General features: G+C 42.3%; 2 protein-coding genes across 2 annotated transcripts; one reads left to right on the top strand and one right to left on the bottom strand.

The window, feature by feature from the left end:
* The first annotated feature begins 432 nt into the window (after window positions 1-432).
* On the top strand, window positions 433-6,577 carry tfam (transcription factor A, mitochondrial). Its single transcript, XM_079293126.1, has 7 exons — window positions 433-682; window positions 1,509-1,651; window positions 2,126-2,196; window positions 2,428-2,577; window positions 2,884-2,979; window positions 4,795-4,851; window positions 4,969-6,577. Exons 1-7 carry the CDS (start codon window positions 597-599, stop codon window positions 5,248-5,250), a joined length of 885 nt encoding a protein of 294 aa, XP_079149252.1. The 5' UTR covers window positions 433-596; the 3' UTR covers window positions 5,251-6,577.
* A 246-nt stretch (window positions 6,578-6,823) lies between these two features.
* Window positions 6,824-12,676, bottom strand: LOC306795160 (DNA-directed RNA polymerase III subunit RPC4). The gene is made up of 9 exons (XM_079293567.1): window positions 12,586-12,676; window positions 11,829-12,046; window positions 10,979-11,025; window positions 10,698-10,852; window positions 10,465-10,589; window positions 9,580-9,667; window positions 9,220-9,470; window positions 8,368-8,520; window positions 6,824-7,755 (listed from the first exon to the last, which is right to left on the bottom strand). The coding sequence occupies exons 2-9, from the start codon at window positions 12,012-12,014 to the stop codon at window positions 7,618-7,620; spliced, it is 1,143 nt and encodes a 380-aa protein (XP_079149693.1). The 5' UTR covers window positions 12,015-12,046; window positions 12,586-12,676; the 3' UTR covers window positions 6,824-7,617.
* Window positions 12,677-17,569: the final 4,893 nt, after the last annotated feature.

A 17,569-nucleotide genomic window follows, 5' to 3' on the forward strand; every position in this document is an offset into this window, starting at 1 on the left:
AGCCAACAGCAAACACATAACAATGGCACCCTGTGTTGCCCACAGATTTAACAAGAAACAATGTATCTGCTCTATTGTCACAACGTCTCAATTTGTTGTGGACAAAGAGAGTGTGCACGTGGTGGTATGTGAAGGTTTATAAAGGACCAAATCCTGGTTGACGGGTGAATATGGTCTGCAAGTGTTTCCTTTACATTTAGGGATATCCAACTTCCCACACAAAATGAGAAGATTTAAAATAAAATATATTTTTTAAAGCGATTTGTTGGGTGGATGCACAGTAAAACGTGTTAAAATGTATTGGCATTTAGATGGACTACATGACGTCCAACAACAAAAAGCTGTGTTTGTAACATCCGTGCTACATCCTGCTAAACCACGCCCATCTGGGTGATTTGACCTTTTCCCACAATCCACCGGGGGACACGAAAGGCGCCTTTTGCAGCCCATACATGTCAACAAGGAGGAGGGGACGACGAGGCTCATCTTCTGTTAAATACATCTAATGCGTGAATATATAACGCATGGTTCTGTGGCACAATACGTGTGTCTTGCATTCTTCTGTTTAACGTCCTTTAAGGTGTATTACCACCGACATGGCTCCGTTCAGCCTTGTGACAGCAAGCGTTAGCTGGTTGGCTAAGTCCTTCAGTGTTTTCTCCAGCACAAGCAGCCTGGCAAGGTAGCTAACCTTAAATTACTTTACTGTGTTAGCTAACGTTAGCTCAACTTGTGTTAGCAAGCTAGCATTAGCTGGCCCTCTTTGCAATTCGCATAGCCTACTGTAAGCACGTTTTTTATCATTAGAAATGAGATTTTACTGAAACGGAAATGGTTGGAAAGGGTATCCTAGCATGTGTTAACGTTAATATTAGGATAGGTTAATGTGAGCGTTAAACAGGACGTGCGAAATAACGCTACTCTATGACCCTCAGACAACTAGGTTAGGTTATCCTCGTATTGTTGAACAACCAGACACGTTTTGACGTGGTCATTTAAATAACAATTCCCTTTTATTATGGTGGCAGGGCTTTGGGTTTGAGGAGCTTTTAGGGTGATCGTATCTACCGGTAACAGGAAGGTAGCGGCTTTGTGTGTTAATAGAAAAGACTGCTCGGTTCAAAATGGATACATCACACTGAAAGGAATGCACGTGTTGGAGCTGTAAAAAGGCCTTTCTTTAGCAGGTGCAGCAGTTTTAGTGCTGTCTTTCTTTTTTGTGCTGGGGTTTAACTTGAAGCTATAACATACCGATGGTCCACTACTAAGCAACACTCAACGTGAATAAAACAGAAGGTCTGTTAGAGATATGCTAGATAAATGAATGAGCAAAAAGTGATGGTTAGAGCTGCAACTAAAATGTATTTACATTTTCACTTAATCTGACTATTATATCTTTGTGTAATTGATTGATTATGTAGTCTTTCAAATGTCATGTAACAGTAAAAGCTAGAACTAGAGTTTGTTTTCTTCATTATTCATTATGTGTGTGTGCCTGCATGCTGTAGGTGTACCAGTGTCCTCCCAGCTGCATACGTCCATCCAGTGAGATGTCTGACCTCTCAGGCCAGCGGGCCCCCAAAGAGACCTCTGAATGGTTACCTGAGATATGTTCTGCAACAGCAGCCGGTCATAACCAGACACAACCCAGGTATATCTGCATCACGTTTAGATGGCAGCTTAACTTATTGGTTTCATGAACGAGCCGCTCTGACACACCAGCTCGTAGTACTATAAGCTAGGACTGGACACACATATTCGAGTATTTGTTCAGTGGGTAGGTATTTTTATTCAATAAGAAATAATAATACAAATGATGCTGTAGAATAACAGTATCCTTAAAAATGAATGCCTTTGAATAAACCGAGTCATGTCACGGAGACGAGCCAAGCCAGAACTCCCTGCCACCATTGCTTGTGAGGGATGGGGCACCACCCACACAAGGATGTGTTTCATGACTCGAGTCCGTGCTTAATGCACATCTCTGATATCCGTGTGGAAGAAGCGTATTACAATCATTTAAATGTCATTTCAGAGCACATGGCTGAGTTAGATCAGTCAGAGTTCAAGGACTCAAATGCTTCAGTTCTATTGTTAATAAACATCTTTCAATTGTTGCCCTCAGAAATCAAATCAGTGGATATCATCAGGAGAATCGCCCAGCAGTGGAGAACCATGAGCCCAGAACAGAAACAAGTACATTTTACTTTACGTACATTTTACTTTACGTGTTAAACACAATTTACTGAATTCCTTTTATTCAAGTTTTTATTTGTGCCTTGAGTGCAGACATTGTAGTAAGGCAATGGCTGCAAGTGGTAAATCAGCTCTCATCTATCTTCTGTTTTCATACAGTCTCTTCACATATGGGCTTTGTCAGTCTGTTGTTGTGACCAAAGTTTTGGTTGGTCTCTGTCACCCTTGTAGCCTTTTCAGGAAGCCTCTCTTCAGGCCAGGGAGCAGTTTAAGGTGGACTTCCAGCACTACCAGGCCCAGCTGACCCCAGCACAGGTCCAGCAACAAGCCCTGGACAAGAGGCAGAGGATGGCCAAAAGGAAGGCCATCCGCAAAAAGAGGGTAAGAGAGACGGTAGATGTGGAACAGGGAAAGGACGAGGTTGTCTAGAGCTTGCAGACAGATTTTCATTTACCGTATGTGCTCTTGGAAACGCATCTTAGACTTGCTATTCAAACTATCTAGAAGTTTGAGTTTGCTGACAATCTGAGTACTAAACCATATTCCATCTACTGTTGTGCAACAATACGTGTGTGTGTGTGTGTGTGTGTGTGTGTGTGTGTGTGTGTGTGTGTGTGTGTGTGTGTGTGTGTGTGTGTGTGTGTGTGTGTGTGTGTGTGTGTGTGTGTGTGTGTGTGTGTGATCCAGGAGTTGACCAACCTGGGGAAGCCCAAGCGTCCTCGCTCTCCGTTCAACATCTTCATGTCGGAGCACTTTGTGGAGGCCAGAGGACCCACCACACAGGTCGGTAATAGTGGTGTCACGGATCGATCCGTTCGGTATGTAGGCGTTATTTAAAGAGAAAGACGTACGGCAAAACATCGGCATGTCCACACTTATGAAGAGACACCATCCCGTCTGTCAGCGACGGGGACACTCCGGTGTAGAAAACAAAGGATTTCTAAATCTGGTTAAAATGCTTGAGCCACGCTACGAAATCCACTCACGCACCCACTTCAGTGTGAAGCTGTTCCAGACCTCTATGAGAAGGAAAAGACTGCAGAGACTGCTTTCACCACGGCGGAGTGATTCTTAGTCCGGTGCTGTAGACACGCCCCCTCTGTGAGAGTCACACACACACACACCTGGGCAGGTGCTGTAGACACGCCCCCTCTGTGAGAGTCACACAGACACACACACCTGGTTCAGGTGCTGTAGACACGCCCCCTCTGTGAGAGACACACACACACCTGGGCAGGTGCTGTAGACACGCCCCCTCTGTGAGAGTCACACAGACACACACCTGGGGCAGGTGCTGTAGACACGCCCCCTCTGTGAGAGTCACACACACACACCTGGGGCAGGTGCTGTAGACACGCCCCCTCTGTGAGAGTCACACAGACACACACCTGGGGCAGGTGCTGTAGACACGCCCCCTCTGTCAGAGTCACACACACACACCTGGGCAGGTGCTGTAGACACGCCCCCTCTGTGAGAGTCACACAGACACACCTGGGGCAGGTGCTGTAGACACGCCCCCTCTGTGAGAGTCACACAGACACACCTGGTTCAGGTGCTGACAGAAGCATCAGAGTGAAGCTAGACACGCCCAATAATATCCCAGTCACCACAGAAAGGTCGACCCTCTCCCCAGACAATGGAGATATTCTCATCTTTTTGAAAATAATGTCACAGTAATGGTAAATATTATTGTGTATTTGAATGGCATAACCTGACAGGAAGTAAACACAGACCCAAGTTGTTGCTGAGCAGTTCAGTTCAGTGTAAACAGTGGAAGCTAGCTCACTGGCTGTTTCTTTCTTTCAATATTGATGAAAGGACGAGGATATCAGAATTGAGTATTCTTGAATGTTTTATTTTTATTTATTTATTTCATTTTGTTTCAAATTGGACATCTTCAATATTTTTGTTTTCATGTAAGACTATAGCCCAAAGTTCTTTGCTTTAAGTGTTCTTGCGGTTCTTTAATTAACAAATGGAAAGCAAAGTTATATTTGTCTCCTCCCCTTTTCTTTGTTGATCCGAAAAATGATCCGAACCGTGATCCGAACCGAACCGTGAGGTTTGTGATCCGTGACACCCTTAGTCTGTAACCACAGCTCCATCACATGACATTTAACGAGATATTCAGGGGGAGTGATGTTGATGCATGGACTGGTCTTGCATTACAGTTTGTACTGAAATTAACAGAATCTGTTGTTTTCACCGACTTTCTCTTGTTCAAAATGTTTCACACATGGACATTCTAAAGTGACATTTCTCTACGGGGAGAAAAACACTTGTTTCTACTGAAATCAACTTAAAAGAGAGTCAAATATGACTTCATGTAAATGTAATATTCTCTTCACTGTATCACTGCATCATGGCTGCCAATTTACATCGAGGTTTGATTTTATTGTGTTGAGTATTTGTCTGACAGTAGTTTTTAGGAAACTGCTCCAGCAGCTCCCTCTATTGGACAGTTGATGGAGACAGAACACTAGGACATGCAGCAAAGGTCCCCGGCTGGAATAAATGATTATGTGCTTGTATTGCAAAAAAGGATCATTGCTGAGCACAACAGTCGTTGATATGTTTCTGCCAATGTGGTTGATTCAGGCAAAGATGAAGTCACTGTTGGAGGACTGGAAGAATCTGTTCAGTCATCAGAAACAGGTTGGCCAAACGATCATTACACGTCTTTATTGTTCTGGGTATAAGGCCACCGCATGTGAAGCAAGAGATCCAGTGTTGTACCGTATCCAGATCTCCTCTGTTTGTTCCACACGGCAGGTCTACGTGCAGCTGGCAGAGGACGACAAAATTCGCTATAAGAATGAGATGAAGTCGTGGGAGGACCACATGATGGAGATCGGACGAGAAGACCTGATCCGAGAGCAGACCCTGTCCACCAAGAGAAAACCTGCTGCAAAAAGGTTGGCGGCCAAGACGGGGCCAAAGAAGGCTAAAGCTAAAGTGGTAAAGAAGGCCACGGCCACAGGGAAGTCCAAAACAAGCAGGACAACAGCAAAGAGTAGCTCTGTGAAGACTGCCAGGACTACTAAGAAGACATAAGACGTGTTATCTACCAGAGTCTAAAGGGAAAGAAGAGCTTTCATGACAACTGAAACAGAAGTTGTGATGCCCCAGGGCGGTGCTCTGCTTGGTTGTTTTCCTCTAATGTAAAATCCACAAAGTTCCCAGTTGTCATGAACGCTTCCTAGGTTCAGCAGGAAAACCCCTTTTACAGCATTCAGACAGACGAAGATGAATCCACAATAAATCATCACATCTGTTCAGTAAGAACTACACCAGATAAGCCCCGACACCAGGACCGCTACAAGGCGTCCGAGTGGCGCTCTACAGCGGGATAGTTCCAGAGAAACCTGAGGAAATGTAATGATGTCAGACCTTTATACCATACTGTCTGCAAGGTTTCATAGCCCCGAGTGTAACCACAAGAGGTTACTGTTGCAGTCTCAAAAACATCCACACATTTTCTATTTTTGGTATTTCATAAAGAGTATTAATGTCAAAAAGAAGTCTGGTTTTATTCTTAGTTTGCCTTGTCAACAAGTCCATGAAAGGTCCTAAACCAACGGTGTGTCCCAGGCCCAGTGCTTCTACTGAAGGCACGCATCTTTAGAAGCCCCCCACAGGCTCAGTCAGCTCCTAAGCCAGCTGGTCATTGTAGGTTTTAGTCAACAGGAGGAAGTAGTTCATTTGTTGGTGATTCTTTCTACATCTGGTGCTCTAGTGATAAACTCGCGTGTTCATGAAGCGCAGCAGTGCGGCTCATTCATGTGTTTAAGTAGGTCTGAACACCAACGGAGCTCTATCAGTAGGGTCAGAAACTACCGACGGGCCAACCAATACTTTTTATTTGTTTTTGGTATTTTCACAGGATTTGTTGACTATATTAAAGCTATAATGACAGCAGCCTTCAGCTGGACAGAGTGCATGTGCCCGTGCATGTGTTTACAGACTCCCATGAATGCAACCTGACTGAATCATTTGTCTCATAGCTGCTGTTCCTGCAGCACAACCTCACACTGTGAAACATTGCTTTGTGTCCTTTATGGCATAAGTAACATTACTGACATTTTGTTTTTTTAAACAAATTTAGTTTTATCGTTCGTCGAGCTTTATACGACATGTTGTTCCGTTAAAGCTGTTCTGCTCGATAATAGCTCCGCCCCTTCATCCAACTCATTCTGTGGCATACCTTCCCTTCTGCTCGTTCATGGTCCTAAAGTCCCCGATCATTCTGCTCTTCATGTTTGGGATGATTATGAAGATCGTACTCTCAGTATTGACGGATACTTTTGCTTGTAGAATGTTTGTAGAGCTACCAGCATCTTTTCTTTGTACTGTGTATTTACTGAATAAAGATGTACATACACCTTTCTACAAAAGGACCTTTTGTGGGGACTTAAAAATACACACAAAAGCCTCTATTTTAAGAAGAACGCACAGATGTCTCAGAAAAGAAATATACAAGTAGTCTATCTACCGTTTAGTAGCTCTATGAAGCTCACGGGGTGAAGTGAGAAGTGAAATGATGTTGAGGTAACAAAATGCAGACTGACAAACAAGACAAACATCTCATAGTAATGGCTAAATACAACAAACGTTACAAATCCCAGCAGTACATCAGTTGTTTTTAATTTGTATTAAACCAGACATTCTCTGAGATTACAACCGCTGAGGGAGCGCTGGCCAAGATAGAACACCATCACAAGGTTACAAAAATATAAAATAAAGCATGTTAAAAACAGACACGGGACACCAGAAACAGAATATAAAATCCAGCTTAGAATAGCAACAGCACTCTTCATTACAGTGTTTTTTAATCAGAGCTTTGCTTTGTGTGCTGAAGGTTCCTCCGTGACGCTGTTCTACCACGTGGTGACCAAACCCTGGTACCTGGTAGAGCCAACATCAGGATGGTGCCATCAGTGCATCATCTGTACATTTACTTTGCACCATTTTGTCTATTGAACAAATAACATGACACACGTGCTGAGAGGCGTGTGAGTCTCTGGGAGTTAATAAAGGAGCACAGCGAGCTCGCTGTCAGACTGACACACTAACATGTACCACAGTTGAGTTATCAAAGCGTCTGTAAGTAACAAATGCACTCCTCGGTGGTTCTGTTGGACGGAAGTCTGGAATTTCGGCCTTAGTCTCTGTTCAAAGAGGGCGTCGCCTGTCGATGTGATCGTCCTCTTGATCTGTCCCAGGACGTCCACTCACTGGTGTGGAGCTGGGGGGTCTCTCGCTGGTGTGGTCATCAGAGAAATCAAAGCATAAACACGATAAAACAGGTTACTGAGGGTAACGTACATAGCTGCCTTAAAGAGGACCTCTCCTCCACGGTGACCTGTTGGCGTGGATCAGGAATCCTAAAAGAGTCTTTGAGCTCTGCGGGGTGAGAGGGGATCAGGGTCCCTGCTGCTGCGCTGCAGCTTGTCTCAGTAGAGCCTGGAAGTCAGGAGACAAGACCAGCTTGTGGTGGACGTTTCCCAACACCATCATGTCTCCGGTCCGCCCGTCAGACAGACGCACCGACACCAGTTGCTGCAGACAGAGAGGAGAGATGGCCTCTGTGTCAGCAGCTGTTTTACTACAAACATACCACTGATGATGATTGATGATGCAACAGTTAAGTGTTCAGTGTGGAAGAGAAATAAACAAAAGACAGACTGCATTTCACACCAAAATATGTATTGATTAAATGTTAATCCTAATGAAACATGCTGTGATGTATTCAAACCAGCTATAACCAGCTATAACCAGCTATCAGCTATAATCAGCAGCTCACTGCAGTCTCTTCACAATAAAGGCTCACTTATATGTCCTCCTACAAAATAAAAGGAAAGATCTACCTGTATACTAATTATTTTAACAATAATGATTGAACTGAAATCATTTCAACAGTACTGGGAAGATGTGTTCTTGATTTTTCTGTTGTGTGTCTGATAACAGGACTGTCAATAACAACAAAAATACTTTGCTGATGGTAAAATGGTTGCTGGACAAGCCATGTAAAGGCTTTCTTATCAAGAGAAATAGATTGAGAGGAACACCCTGTGACTGACAGATCCTCATAGTGACGTCAGTGACCTTATTATCTGGCACGCACGCACACACACACACACACACACACACACACACACACTCTCGCAGCACCTGCAGGAAGGAGAATGCCGCTCCCTCAGAGACGTCCATGACGATGTGACCCAGCTTCAGCTCCACCTTTCCTGACTTCCTGATCTGCAGTTTACCCAGAAACCCCTCTGGGAGTTGTGAGAGCACAGGACAGCCCTCCTTCACCGCAGCCTCCTGAGGACAGGCAGAGATACTCAACCTGTTACTCACTGGCTCACACCAGCAGCTGACTGGCAGTAATGAGGTGGATGGCTAGGTTAGTTTAGCTGGTTCGTTCCACGAGGTGTGTAGTGAAGGGAGTATAGCTGGGAATCCAGCCACACAATGCAGTTTAGTGTCAAGTACCAAAAACATATCTCCATCCTCCATTGTATTACCAGGGTGTAGGATCTGGTGGCATTGATCTGCTCACTCCTCCCTCTACAAGCAGGTAAGAAGAGCCGCCTCGCTCAGAGGTAGAACACTACGATCAGAGCAGTACTGCAACTACAGCGGCCGTCAGCGTGACAAACTAAACCACAGACGAAAGTCTCTCTCCAGAGACTGGTCTGTCTGTTCTGGGCCACCGTAGAAACATGGAGGTGCAATACTGTGGACTCTCTGTGTAGATATGAAGCGCTCATTCTAAACTAACAACAACACAAGGAGTCGTAGTCTCAGCAGGTACACACTGATGGAAGCAGTTATAATACATATATTATATTCCATTTCTGCCAATAGATCAGCAGCAAATGTTTAAAACCAGAACAGTTTTCCCGAGAGGGTCGGTAATAACACAAACAACAAAAGGGCATGAGTCCATGTTATGTGCTAAATATGGAATAGATGCAAGCACACGTGATGGAAAGCAGACATGTTGCCGAGGCAGCTCACGTGTGCTTGTAGATGTGCAGGCCTCTTGTCTTCAGGCTTGCCTTCCTTCTCCCCAGAAGATCCCAAAGAGGGGTCGACCTTCTGCGCAGACTCTCTGCCCGGCATGCTGTCAGGGAGCTGCATGAAGAAGAGCTCCTCTCTGCCAGACAGACTGAGGTCCTGCAGCAGCTCGACCACGGACGGCTGCTCTGGTTTGGGCCGCTCTGTTCTGCTGTGGCCCGGGGGTCTGAACGGAGGGGGGTTCTCTGGACCTGCCGACATCACAACCACAAACACTTCAGCACAAACTGTTAGAAACGATGACACGAGTGTCCGTCCTGAGTGAAGTGAGCTCCCAGCAGACTGAGGTGGTGTTCTCACATGCTGTGCTGGCGGTCAGTGTCTGACACAGAGGCAGCTGGATGGGCCTCAGCCTGACATCGTTCCTCAGACCCGGGTCATCTATGAACTGTGGGTGCAACATATAACACGAGTTATTATGGTCTGGACTCACCAGTGGGTCCGTCATTACAAACTAACGCTGTGCAGAGAAACGTTGAGCTGAGACTGTGTTCCTGGCAAACACATGAGACAGGAACACAGCCGTCAACTTCTCCTCCGTCCTCCAGGTTGAGGAAAAGACATTATCGGGTCAGTTGCAGGTGCAACTCCTGAAAGGTTCATGTCAATGTTCTTAATGTCAAATGAGAAACAATTACTCTGGAATAAAAGAGTGAGGCGACAGGCAGTCTGGGTTCCCTGCTTTAGTGCATGACATGATGTTAAAGTCAATATTCTGATATGAACAATGGATCAAATGATGTCCTGTAATGTGGAAGGGGTCACAAAGCTACAAGGAGAGAACAGGCTCACGATCATCAGGTGAACACAATGAGTGCTTATGTTGCTCTGCGTCTGCTGCATGAATAGATTGACAAACTACGAACAACACAACAACCACGAGGTAACAACAGGTAACGTGTTGTGTTTTCAGCTTGTTGTGCTGCCCCCAAGTGGCCAAGAAAATAAATGCAGCTTTAAAGGACAGGTTCATAATCTTTTTAATCCGTTCTCTCAGTATATCAGATATATCAGTATATCAGATATGTATATGTATATCCACTCAGACTGCTGAGGCCTCAAATAAACCTCAGAGGGTTAGGGCGAGACAAATGTTAACGTGGGCACTGGACTAGTATTTTAAGACGGACTTGAAAAGTTGTGAATTTATACTTTAAGATCTAGCAGCTAGCAGGACATACTCACATCATCCCTCTGTAGTTTATTGAGTATCTCATCTTCCTCCTCCTCAGAGTCCTTCCTCTCTTTCTTCAAAAGTTTGCACACAGGGGAGGTGGTGGAGTCCTGCAGGTCTGTAGCACCACGCCAGCCTGAACAGAGACACGGGAGGAAGTGCACCTGTAATGCTTCTGTGACGGACCTCTGGTGCGCAAAGGATATTAGAAAAGGAAAATAAAGAAGCAGCAGAAGCTGTGCACCTGTTTTGCGTACGGTGTCGGCAGGGCCCTGCTCAAAGATGGAGTGAGACTGGATCGTCTGAGGCCTCTCTCTCCTCCTCCCTCTGTTCTCTCTCCTCCTCTCCTCCCTCTGTCTTCTCTCCTTTTTTGGAGCCGAGTGGATCTCTTCCTTTAACCTCGGGAAGAATCGGACACAATGTTTATAATCGTCACACACTAGGTACCCACTGCAGGGAACGTGCAATGCTTCAAGCTTTCATGACTAAACAGAGGATGGAATGATCTCACTGATGGACACGCACTCATCTTTGCTTCTCCTCACAGCATGGACGTTTGGCTCAAAGGTTTTCTTTGGGAAAAGAAATAGAACAGAGAAGAAATATTAAATATTGTTAATATTGTTTCTTAAATGTGATTCAAAACAAAGGTGATGCAAATACATGGTGCATTTAATGTGCTATAAATCCTTTTCTAGCTGCCAGATTCAATCTGTTTCAATATTACAGGACTGTGACCTTCTTTAATTGTGACCCTCCTATGAACACCTGCAGTAAAGCAGCTACTAAATCAGATGGGTTTCGAACTGAAGTTGACCCCTGACCTCCTTTTGAAAGGAGGAAATGTGTTCTATCATGCTGTAAACAGCGTCACGTTCTCCTTTTTTCCAGTATGACAGAACTGAACTATTATGGCCTTGAAACAGGGTTCTCTGTGCAGCATCTTCCAGCAGAACACGGATGGATTTGGAGCCTTTAGCTGTGCAAACAGAGAACATTTCAACATTTCTATATCTTTGTCAGAGTAAAAAAGATGGCTTTAACTGCCTTGAACAGTCTGCTGGGAGTCTAATACTCTTTAAAACTGTCGGCACCATTACAGAAACACAATCAAATTCAACTTTATTTTCATCTTAATTGATTGAATTGAATTCCTTGTTTTATTCCTTGTATGTAAAGCCCTTGTATTGGATTGTGTGCTTCAATACAATCATTACATGACATGTGTGTTCTGGGGGTTTGCATTGCATGGTCCTAAAGAGTCAGCATGAGGAGGTAGAAGATGTGGGTCACGTGAAGTCCAGCCTAGCAATGCTGTAACAGAACACACGGAAACGCCTCTCATGTTTCATCCCTTTGGTGTGACGTTCAATACCTTCGTTTTTTTGAAGACTCCCCCTAGTGTTAGGTCCCTGGTTCTGAGCGACGTCAGTCTTCCAGGTTGAGCGGGAGAGGAGAGACTCCTGACCCGGCCTGGGAGTCCTCGGCCCGCAGTGAAACTCAGCCCGGTCCCGCTGCCGGAGGTGCCGGGACCACATTCTGCATCTCCAGAGTCGGTCATGTGTTGTGTTGCCTGGCCCTCCGTCGGATATTCTGCAGAACGTTAACTTACATGTTTTAGTGGTGGCGGCAGGTGGGGGGCGTTTCACAACAGAACAGCCTGCTTTCATTGTGCACACAGCCTAAACAATGACGTTAACGTTACATTTTGGGACTGACGTAAAGATGATCGTTACCTACCGCTTCATCGCCAAAAAGAGTTCCTAATCACACGCAGTCTGATCCCTGCGCGGGTCCGCACCAAACAACAGACAACTTAACAACGACTTTATAACCCTCCATTTTGTTCGCAGTCGCGGCATCAAAACAGACTGCGCCAGAATGCAAAACTGCACCCTCAGAGGCCAAAATGTTTCCGTTTATGCAAACCAGAATACTATTAGTCGTGATATTCAGTATCGCTGCTACGCAGAGTAGCCTTTCCTTCCTGATGTTTGAACACAAACGAGTTCATCTTTGACACATCTCGGTGGTAAAATAGCGGAGTAACGTTCTCCTTGTGGGCGGTGGTTGCAGAGAAACATACAAAGCAGAGTGAAAACGTTAAAACTCTTCAACCAGTGACCACTTACCAGTTCCCTTTTGCCGCTTGTTTAACTTGTCCAGTTTAAAAGGACCGTGTTAATTTCCTTCCGTGCTGCGCTGCCATTGTTTCGCTTAAACGGCACTACACTGGTGCAACCACAAGATGGCGGTGTTTGTCTGCTTGTGTTTGAGGGTGTCCCGAGCCGACATTCTCCGCTCTTTAAATGCCATAATTATTATACTATGGCATTTTGCTATTTCATGACATAATAAGCTTTGATATATATGTTTTTACTATTGATGACGTACTATACGATTACTTTTTTTATATCCTACATTTTAATGTAATATTACATACAATTTTATGACATATATGATTATTTTTAAAAAACGAATTATTTTTAACAATTTGAATGCATATACTATGCTGACTTTTTATGATTCTTTAAATTAATTCTTGACATTCTTTTTATTGCATGCTTACTATGCCATTTTACATACCACACTGTAAACTATTTTGTTATGATATACTATATTATACACTTTCTTCATGGCATATCATACTATGACATTTGTACAACATTATTATGGTATACTATATTATGATATTTTTTCTGTTTCTATGACATACTATACTGTGACATTTTTTTAATGACATACTATATAATTAATACTATATAAACATATATAAACATTTTTATTTTATTTGTAATGCTATTTTTTACTATACCATGTTTATAAAACTACACAATGAAATTTTTACAACATACTATATTATTTCTATATGACATTTCTATATGACATTTCTATGGCATACTTTACTGTGGCATTTGTCATGACATACTATACATTTTATAGCATACTATATTATTTATTATTACACACTATACTATGACGTTTTTAGTGACATACCATTTCATCAATCTTTTAATGATATATATTATACTATGACACTTGAGTAACTCTTTTACTTTATACTGTTATATTTACGACACACTACGTCACTAGGTTTCTGTGGCATACTATAACATTTTTATATTTTCATGAAACACTATGACATGATTGTTTATGTCATACCATACTTCGATTTTGAATTAAATTTGACATATTTTCATTTTCACAGCATACTACTATGACATTTTATGCCATTGTTTTACAACATACTGTAGCAAGGGCGTAGGTTTGCATAGGGTCCATAGGGACGAGTCACGACCAAAGTTTGGGAAAGACACAATTGTGCCCACCAATATTTTGTTCATTTTAATTCCCTCAGACACTCAGATCCCCTCAAATGTTATTCAGCCCCCCCCAAATAATTTGGCATTATTGGCTTTAAAAAAAAAAAGTGATGTCATTAAATTAAACTATTGTTTCTCACATGGACAAGTTATTTATAACTCTAACATGCTACATATGTGTGTGCGTTCTGGTTTGTATGTTTTCTCACCCTTCAAATTACAATCCAATAGCCTATCATCATATTAACGATATAAAGTTGACACTGTCAGGTCCATTCTCCATCCATTGTGTGCGGTCCCTTTAAGAATTAGGATTTGGGAGTGACGCGGATATTCTTTATTTGACAAAAGTTCATATTTGTGTTGTCAAATTTCACTATGACCCTGAAATTCTGTCTCTTGTGTTATCATATACTGAATGCAAGCAAAACTACAGAGCAAAATCACACTCTTTCTGATTGAACCAATCTATGAACTGTCTGAAACAATGGATATCCACGGCCCCAAATGGGCCCCAAAAACGGACGCAAACATGCCACTCCCCTTGGGGCTAAGCCCCCCCTTTCTTGGCAGTGTCCCTACCAATGCTGAGACCAAACCTATGCCCTTGTACTATAGTCAACTACTACATAATAAACTATTTCTACAATAACTACTGGTACTAGTTGATTTGATATTTACCAAAGGTTTGTCCCATGCGCTCCAGTTCTGGTCTCCTCCAGGCCCTTCAAGTCCCATTGTTCATTTAACAGTTGGGACAGAAAACAGACACTTACACCAACATTAACAAGCATATGTGGTATCTTCTGCTCCAAAAACAGACCCTGGTTCACCACTTACATTGGTAATCTGATCATGTAATCACAATGTGCCTTGTGTAATGGTGACAGGGAGTTATAAGTGACTTACATTTATTTACACTTAAGGCCCTTTAAGTCACAGAATGACTCACTATGATTAAATGAGTCGGACTCATTTAAAACTGAACCATGTTGCACACATTTAAACCAACCTTGGTGTATGATATTAAAAGTGGATATTTGTATTGATACTTCTTTCTTTTTCTGTATTGTTATTTTCATTTTGTCATCAATTAATTCATCATTTTAATACAATAAGTGTGTTTTTAGGAAACACCAAATACCTATTTCTTTTACATTCGGATCTGGTTTCGGCATACAATAATAGGAATATCTTTTTTTTTAATAACAGAAATGCTGACAAAAATTGAAGACAAAAGACATGCATACACTTGTTTCCTTGTTTACAACCATGTTTCGGCCCTGTATCTGGTGAAGTAATTCAGTCAGCCATTAATCTATGAATAATAAGTCACAATGTTGTCCCTCGAGTGGTATCAGATCTTTTTGGAGAAGAGTGGATGAGGCTTTGTTTTGGCATTGGCACACACTCTGGCCTCTCCAATATGCATCATTTACACATAGCTGGCATGCACAGCACAGGTAACCTATTATTTATATCTATGAACATGGCATTTTGTGTGTAATATGGTCCAAAATCATTCTAGTGATCCCAATGCTATAATGAAATGGTTTACAGACCAGCAGGGGTTAATTATCGTGAGCCACAGTTGAAACTATCACTTTATATCTACCACTGTCTTCATCAGTGACATTAAAGAATCACTGCGTCACAGTGGCTGAGTAAACCTTATATGCCAATATTAGCATATTTCCATCTTCTAAAATGAGATAATTCTGCTTACAATAGCAATGTTATGGTATTTAAGCAGTTAGTAATGTGAGGCAATGACACAGGAGCGCAAAAACGAATACAGCTGATGCTGAACCTGTTACACAAGAAGAGGTTACTACCTTAACAGACCATAATTAAGCAAGAGAAAATAGTAGGGCTGCAACAACTAACGATTGGTCTGTGCTATGCATGGAACAGGCTGTGGCAACGGCCTGCGTATCTCACATCATCAATTACAGAAAAATGCATGTCTCCTGCTGGTCGGGTTCTATTTCATGTGTGTGTCACATTCTTCTCTGTAGGAAATATTTGAAAAGTAGCAGAGGCAGAAAATAATACAGCGGAGAGAGTTACGTCGGCTTATATACAATTACAGGTTCGAATTTAAAAAGTTTTGTCTTCGTTTTCTGATGGCTCCAAATAGCTGGATCCATGGTGAAGCTAATCTAAAGCTATCGCTTGATGAAGTTGAAAATGTTGCCCGTGGTCACCTTCATCATTGATTCCTCTCTGATGACATAACTCTGACTTTACTGCTCTTCACTATCACTTCTTTTCTCATTTGTTATCAGTATGACATTTAATTGACACTTGTTTATTGTCGTCTTGCCTCAAACAAATCATACCTCAGCTATCCCAACAAATGAAGTCTCCAATCTCCCAGCCACACAGGTTCTGACATACACCATCTTTTCCTTTTATAGAGGTGTCTGTTGATGCATCGGTCAATCAATGAACTACAACGCATTTATTGGCGTTCAGACGTCGCATGCCACCACCAGTGTGCAGAGTCAATACAAATCAAAACGTGATCTATTAACTTATGTGTTGTAGTGATTCGAGTTTGTATATTATTCAACAACCCACCAATTCTAACCTAATTTCTCATTTGTAATCACCAATGTATACAGTTGCATTTGGCGAGTGGCGGGTGCTAATTTTAGACCCTGTGCACACATAATGAGAAACCAAAAATACTAATGGACCATAATGTGTACTATGTTACTTGTTTTCACCAATTACAGAATTATTGTACTTATTTACAGTACACCCATCCCTTGATATCCTAGAACAGAAAATCAACCAAGGACCAATACTTGTCCCTTCGAACAATTTGACGTAGCCTATTTTTTACACTTCTATGGTCTTTGTTAAGTTAAAGAACAAGACAAGATTCAACCATTGAACAAGGATACAGGAAGAGCTTTGAAGAGAATGAATCGACCAAATGTCCCATTAACTATTTTTTATTAACACGATACAGTGTATTACCACTTCAAGCTGCCATAAAGCTCTATAATACTTTTTATACTCAGTAATGGAAGCTGCTAGACACTACCAATGCTAAAAAGTCTTTCAGTTTACCAAGTAAATGTTCACATTTAACAACATCGCTCAGTAAGTTGCAAGTATTGCACACTAATGTACAATACATACAGAATTCCTTATCGGTGCCAAAATCAGCTTGAGCTACAGCAAACACAAATGAAAAATGATCTGCTGGTGTGAGTTTGCCAGATTGTTCTACATAAAGGGATTTAACTTACAACTGGGCCACATTTGGTTATGAAGCAGCTCTGGGATGTGGAATTCTCCATTATTTCGACACATTAACTCATAGAGAACGAAATTTTCATTGCCTACAGTACACATACTCTTAAATGAATGGAAACCTTTTTCTTCTTAATTTTCTTCTTCGATATCTTAGATAAATATTCAAATGTATTATCCTCCGGTCCTTTTCCACATGTTGAAGGATGTGGTAATGATGAAGACAAGCACCAGAAACCCTATCAGTGCTGACAAGCCAATCAGCACCTCCATTTGATTTTTCTTCTCTGGATCTGAAGACAAACAGAAAACATGCATACAAGCAGATGAGGCAGCAAATTGACCAAGAAAGCAAATAACAGGATTAAACACATTAAGATACTCCTCAGAAATTGTCAAAAGAGCAATAACCTTACGTTACATAGTGATAAGATATGACTTTACAGCACAGCCTGTGTGATGTCAGGGTTGAAGTCCTGCAATAAATGTGAACCTTGTGAGGCTATGAATGTTTTTATTGAGACTT

This window comes from Melanostigma gelatinosum (assembly GCF_949748355.1).
Source record: "Melanostigma gelatinosum genome assembly, chromosome: 21".
NCBI lineage: Eukaryota > Metazoa > Chordata > Actinopteri > Perciformes > Zoarcidae > Melanostigma > Melanostigma gelatinosum.

What these genes read in the sequence shown, in the direction of transcription:
- tfam (XM_079293126.1), top strand. Translation starts at nt 597, where the DNA reads ATGGCTCCGTTCAGCCTTGTGACAGCAAGCGTTAGCTGGTTGGCTAAG. An exon ending in AGCACAAGCAGCCTGGCAAG is followed by an intron (nt 683 to 1,508) that starts GTAGCTAACCTT and finishes TGCATGCTGTAG; the next exon opens with GTGTACCAGTGTCCTCCCAG. An exon ending in CCAGAGGACCCACCACACAG is followed by an intron (nt 2,980 to 4,794) that starts GTCGGTAATAGT and finishes TGGTTGATTCAG; the next exon opens with GCAAAGATGAAGTCACTGTT.
- LOC306795160 (XM_079293567.1), bottom strand. Translation starts at nt 12,014, where the DNA reads ATGACCGACTCTGGAGATGCAGAATGTGGTCCCGGCACCTCCGGCAGC. An exon ending in CGACACCGTACGCAAAACAG is followed by an intron (nt 10,590 to 10,697) that starts GTGCACAGCTTC and finishes GTCTCTGTTCAG; the next exon opens with GCTGGCGTGGTGCTACAGAC. An exon ending in ATAAACTACAGAGGGATGAT is followed by an intron (nt 9,668 to 10,464) that starts GTGAGTATGTCC and finishes TTGCACCCACAG; the next exon opens with TTCATAGATGACCCGGGTCT.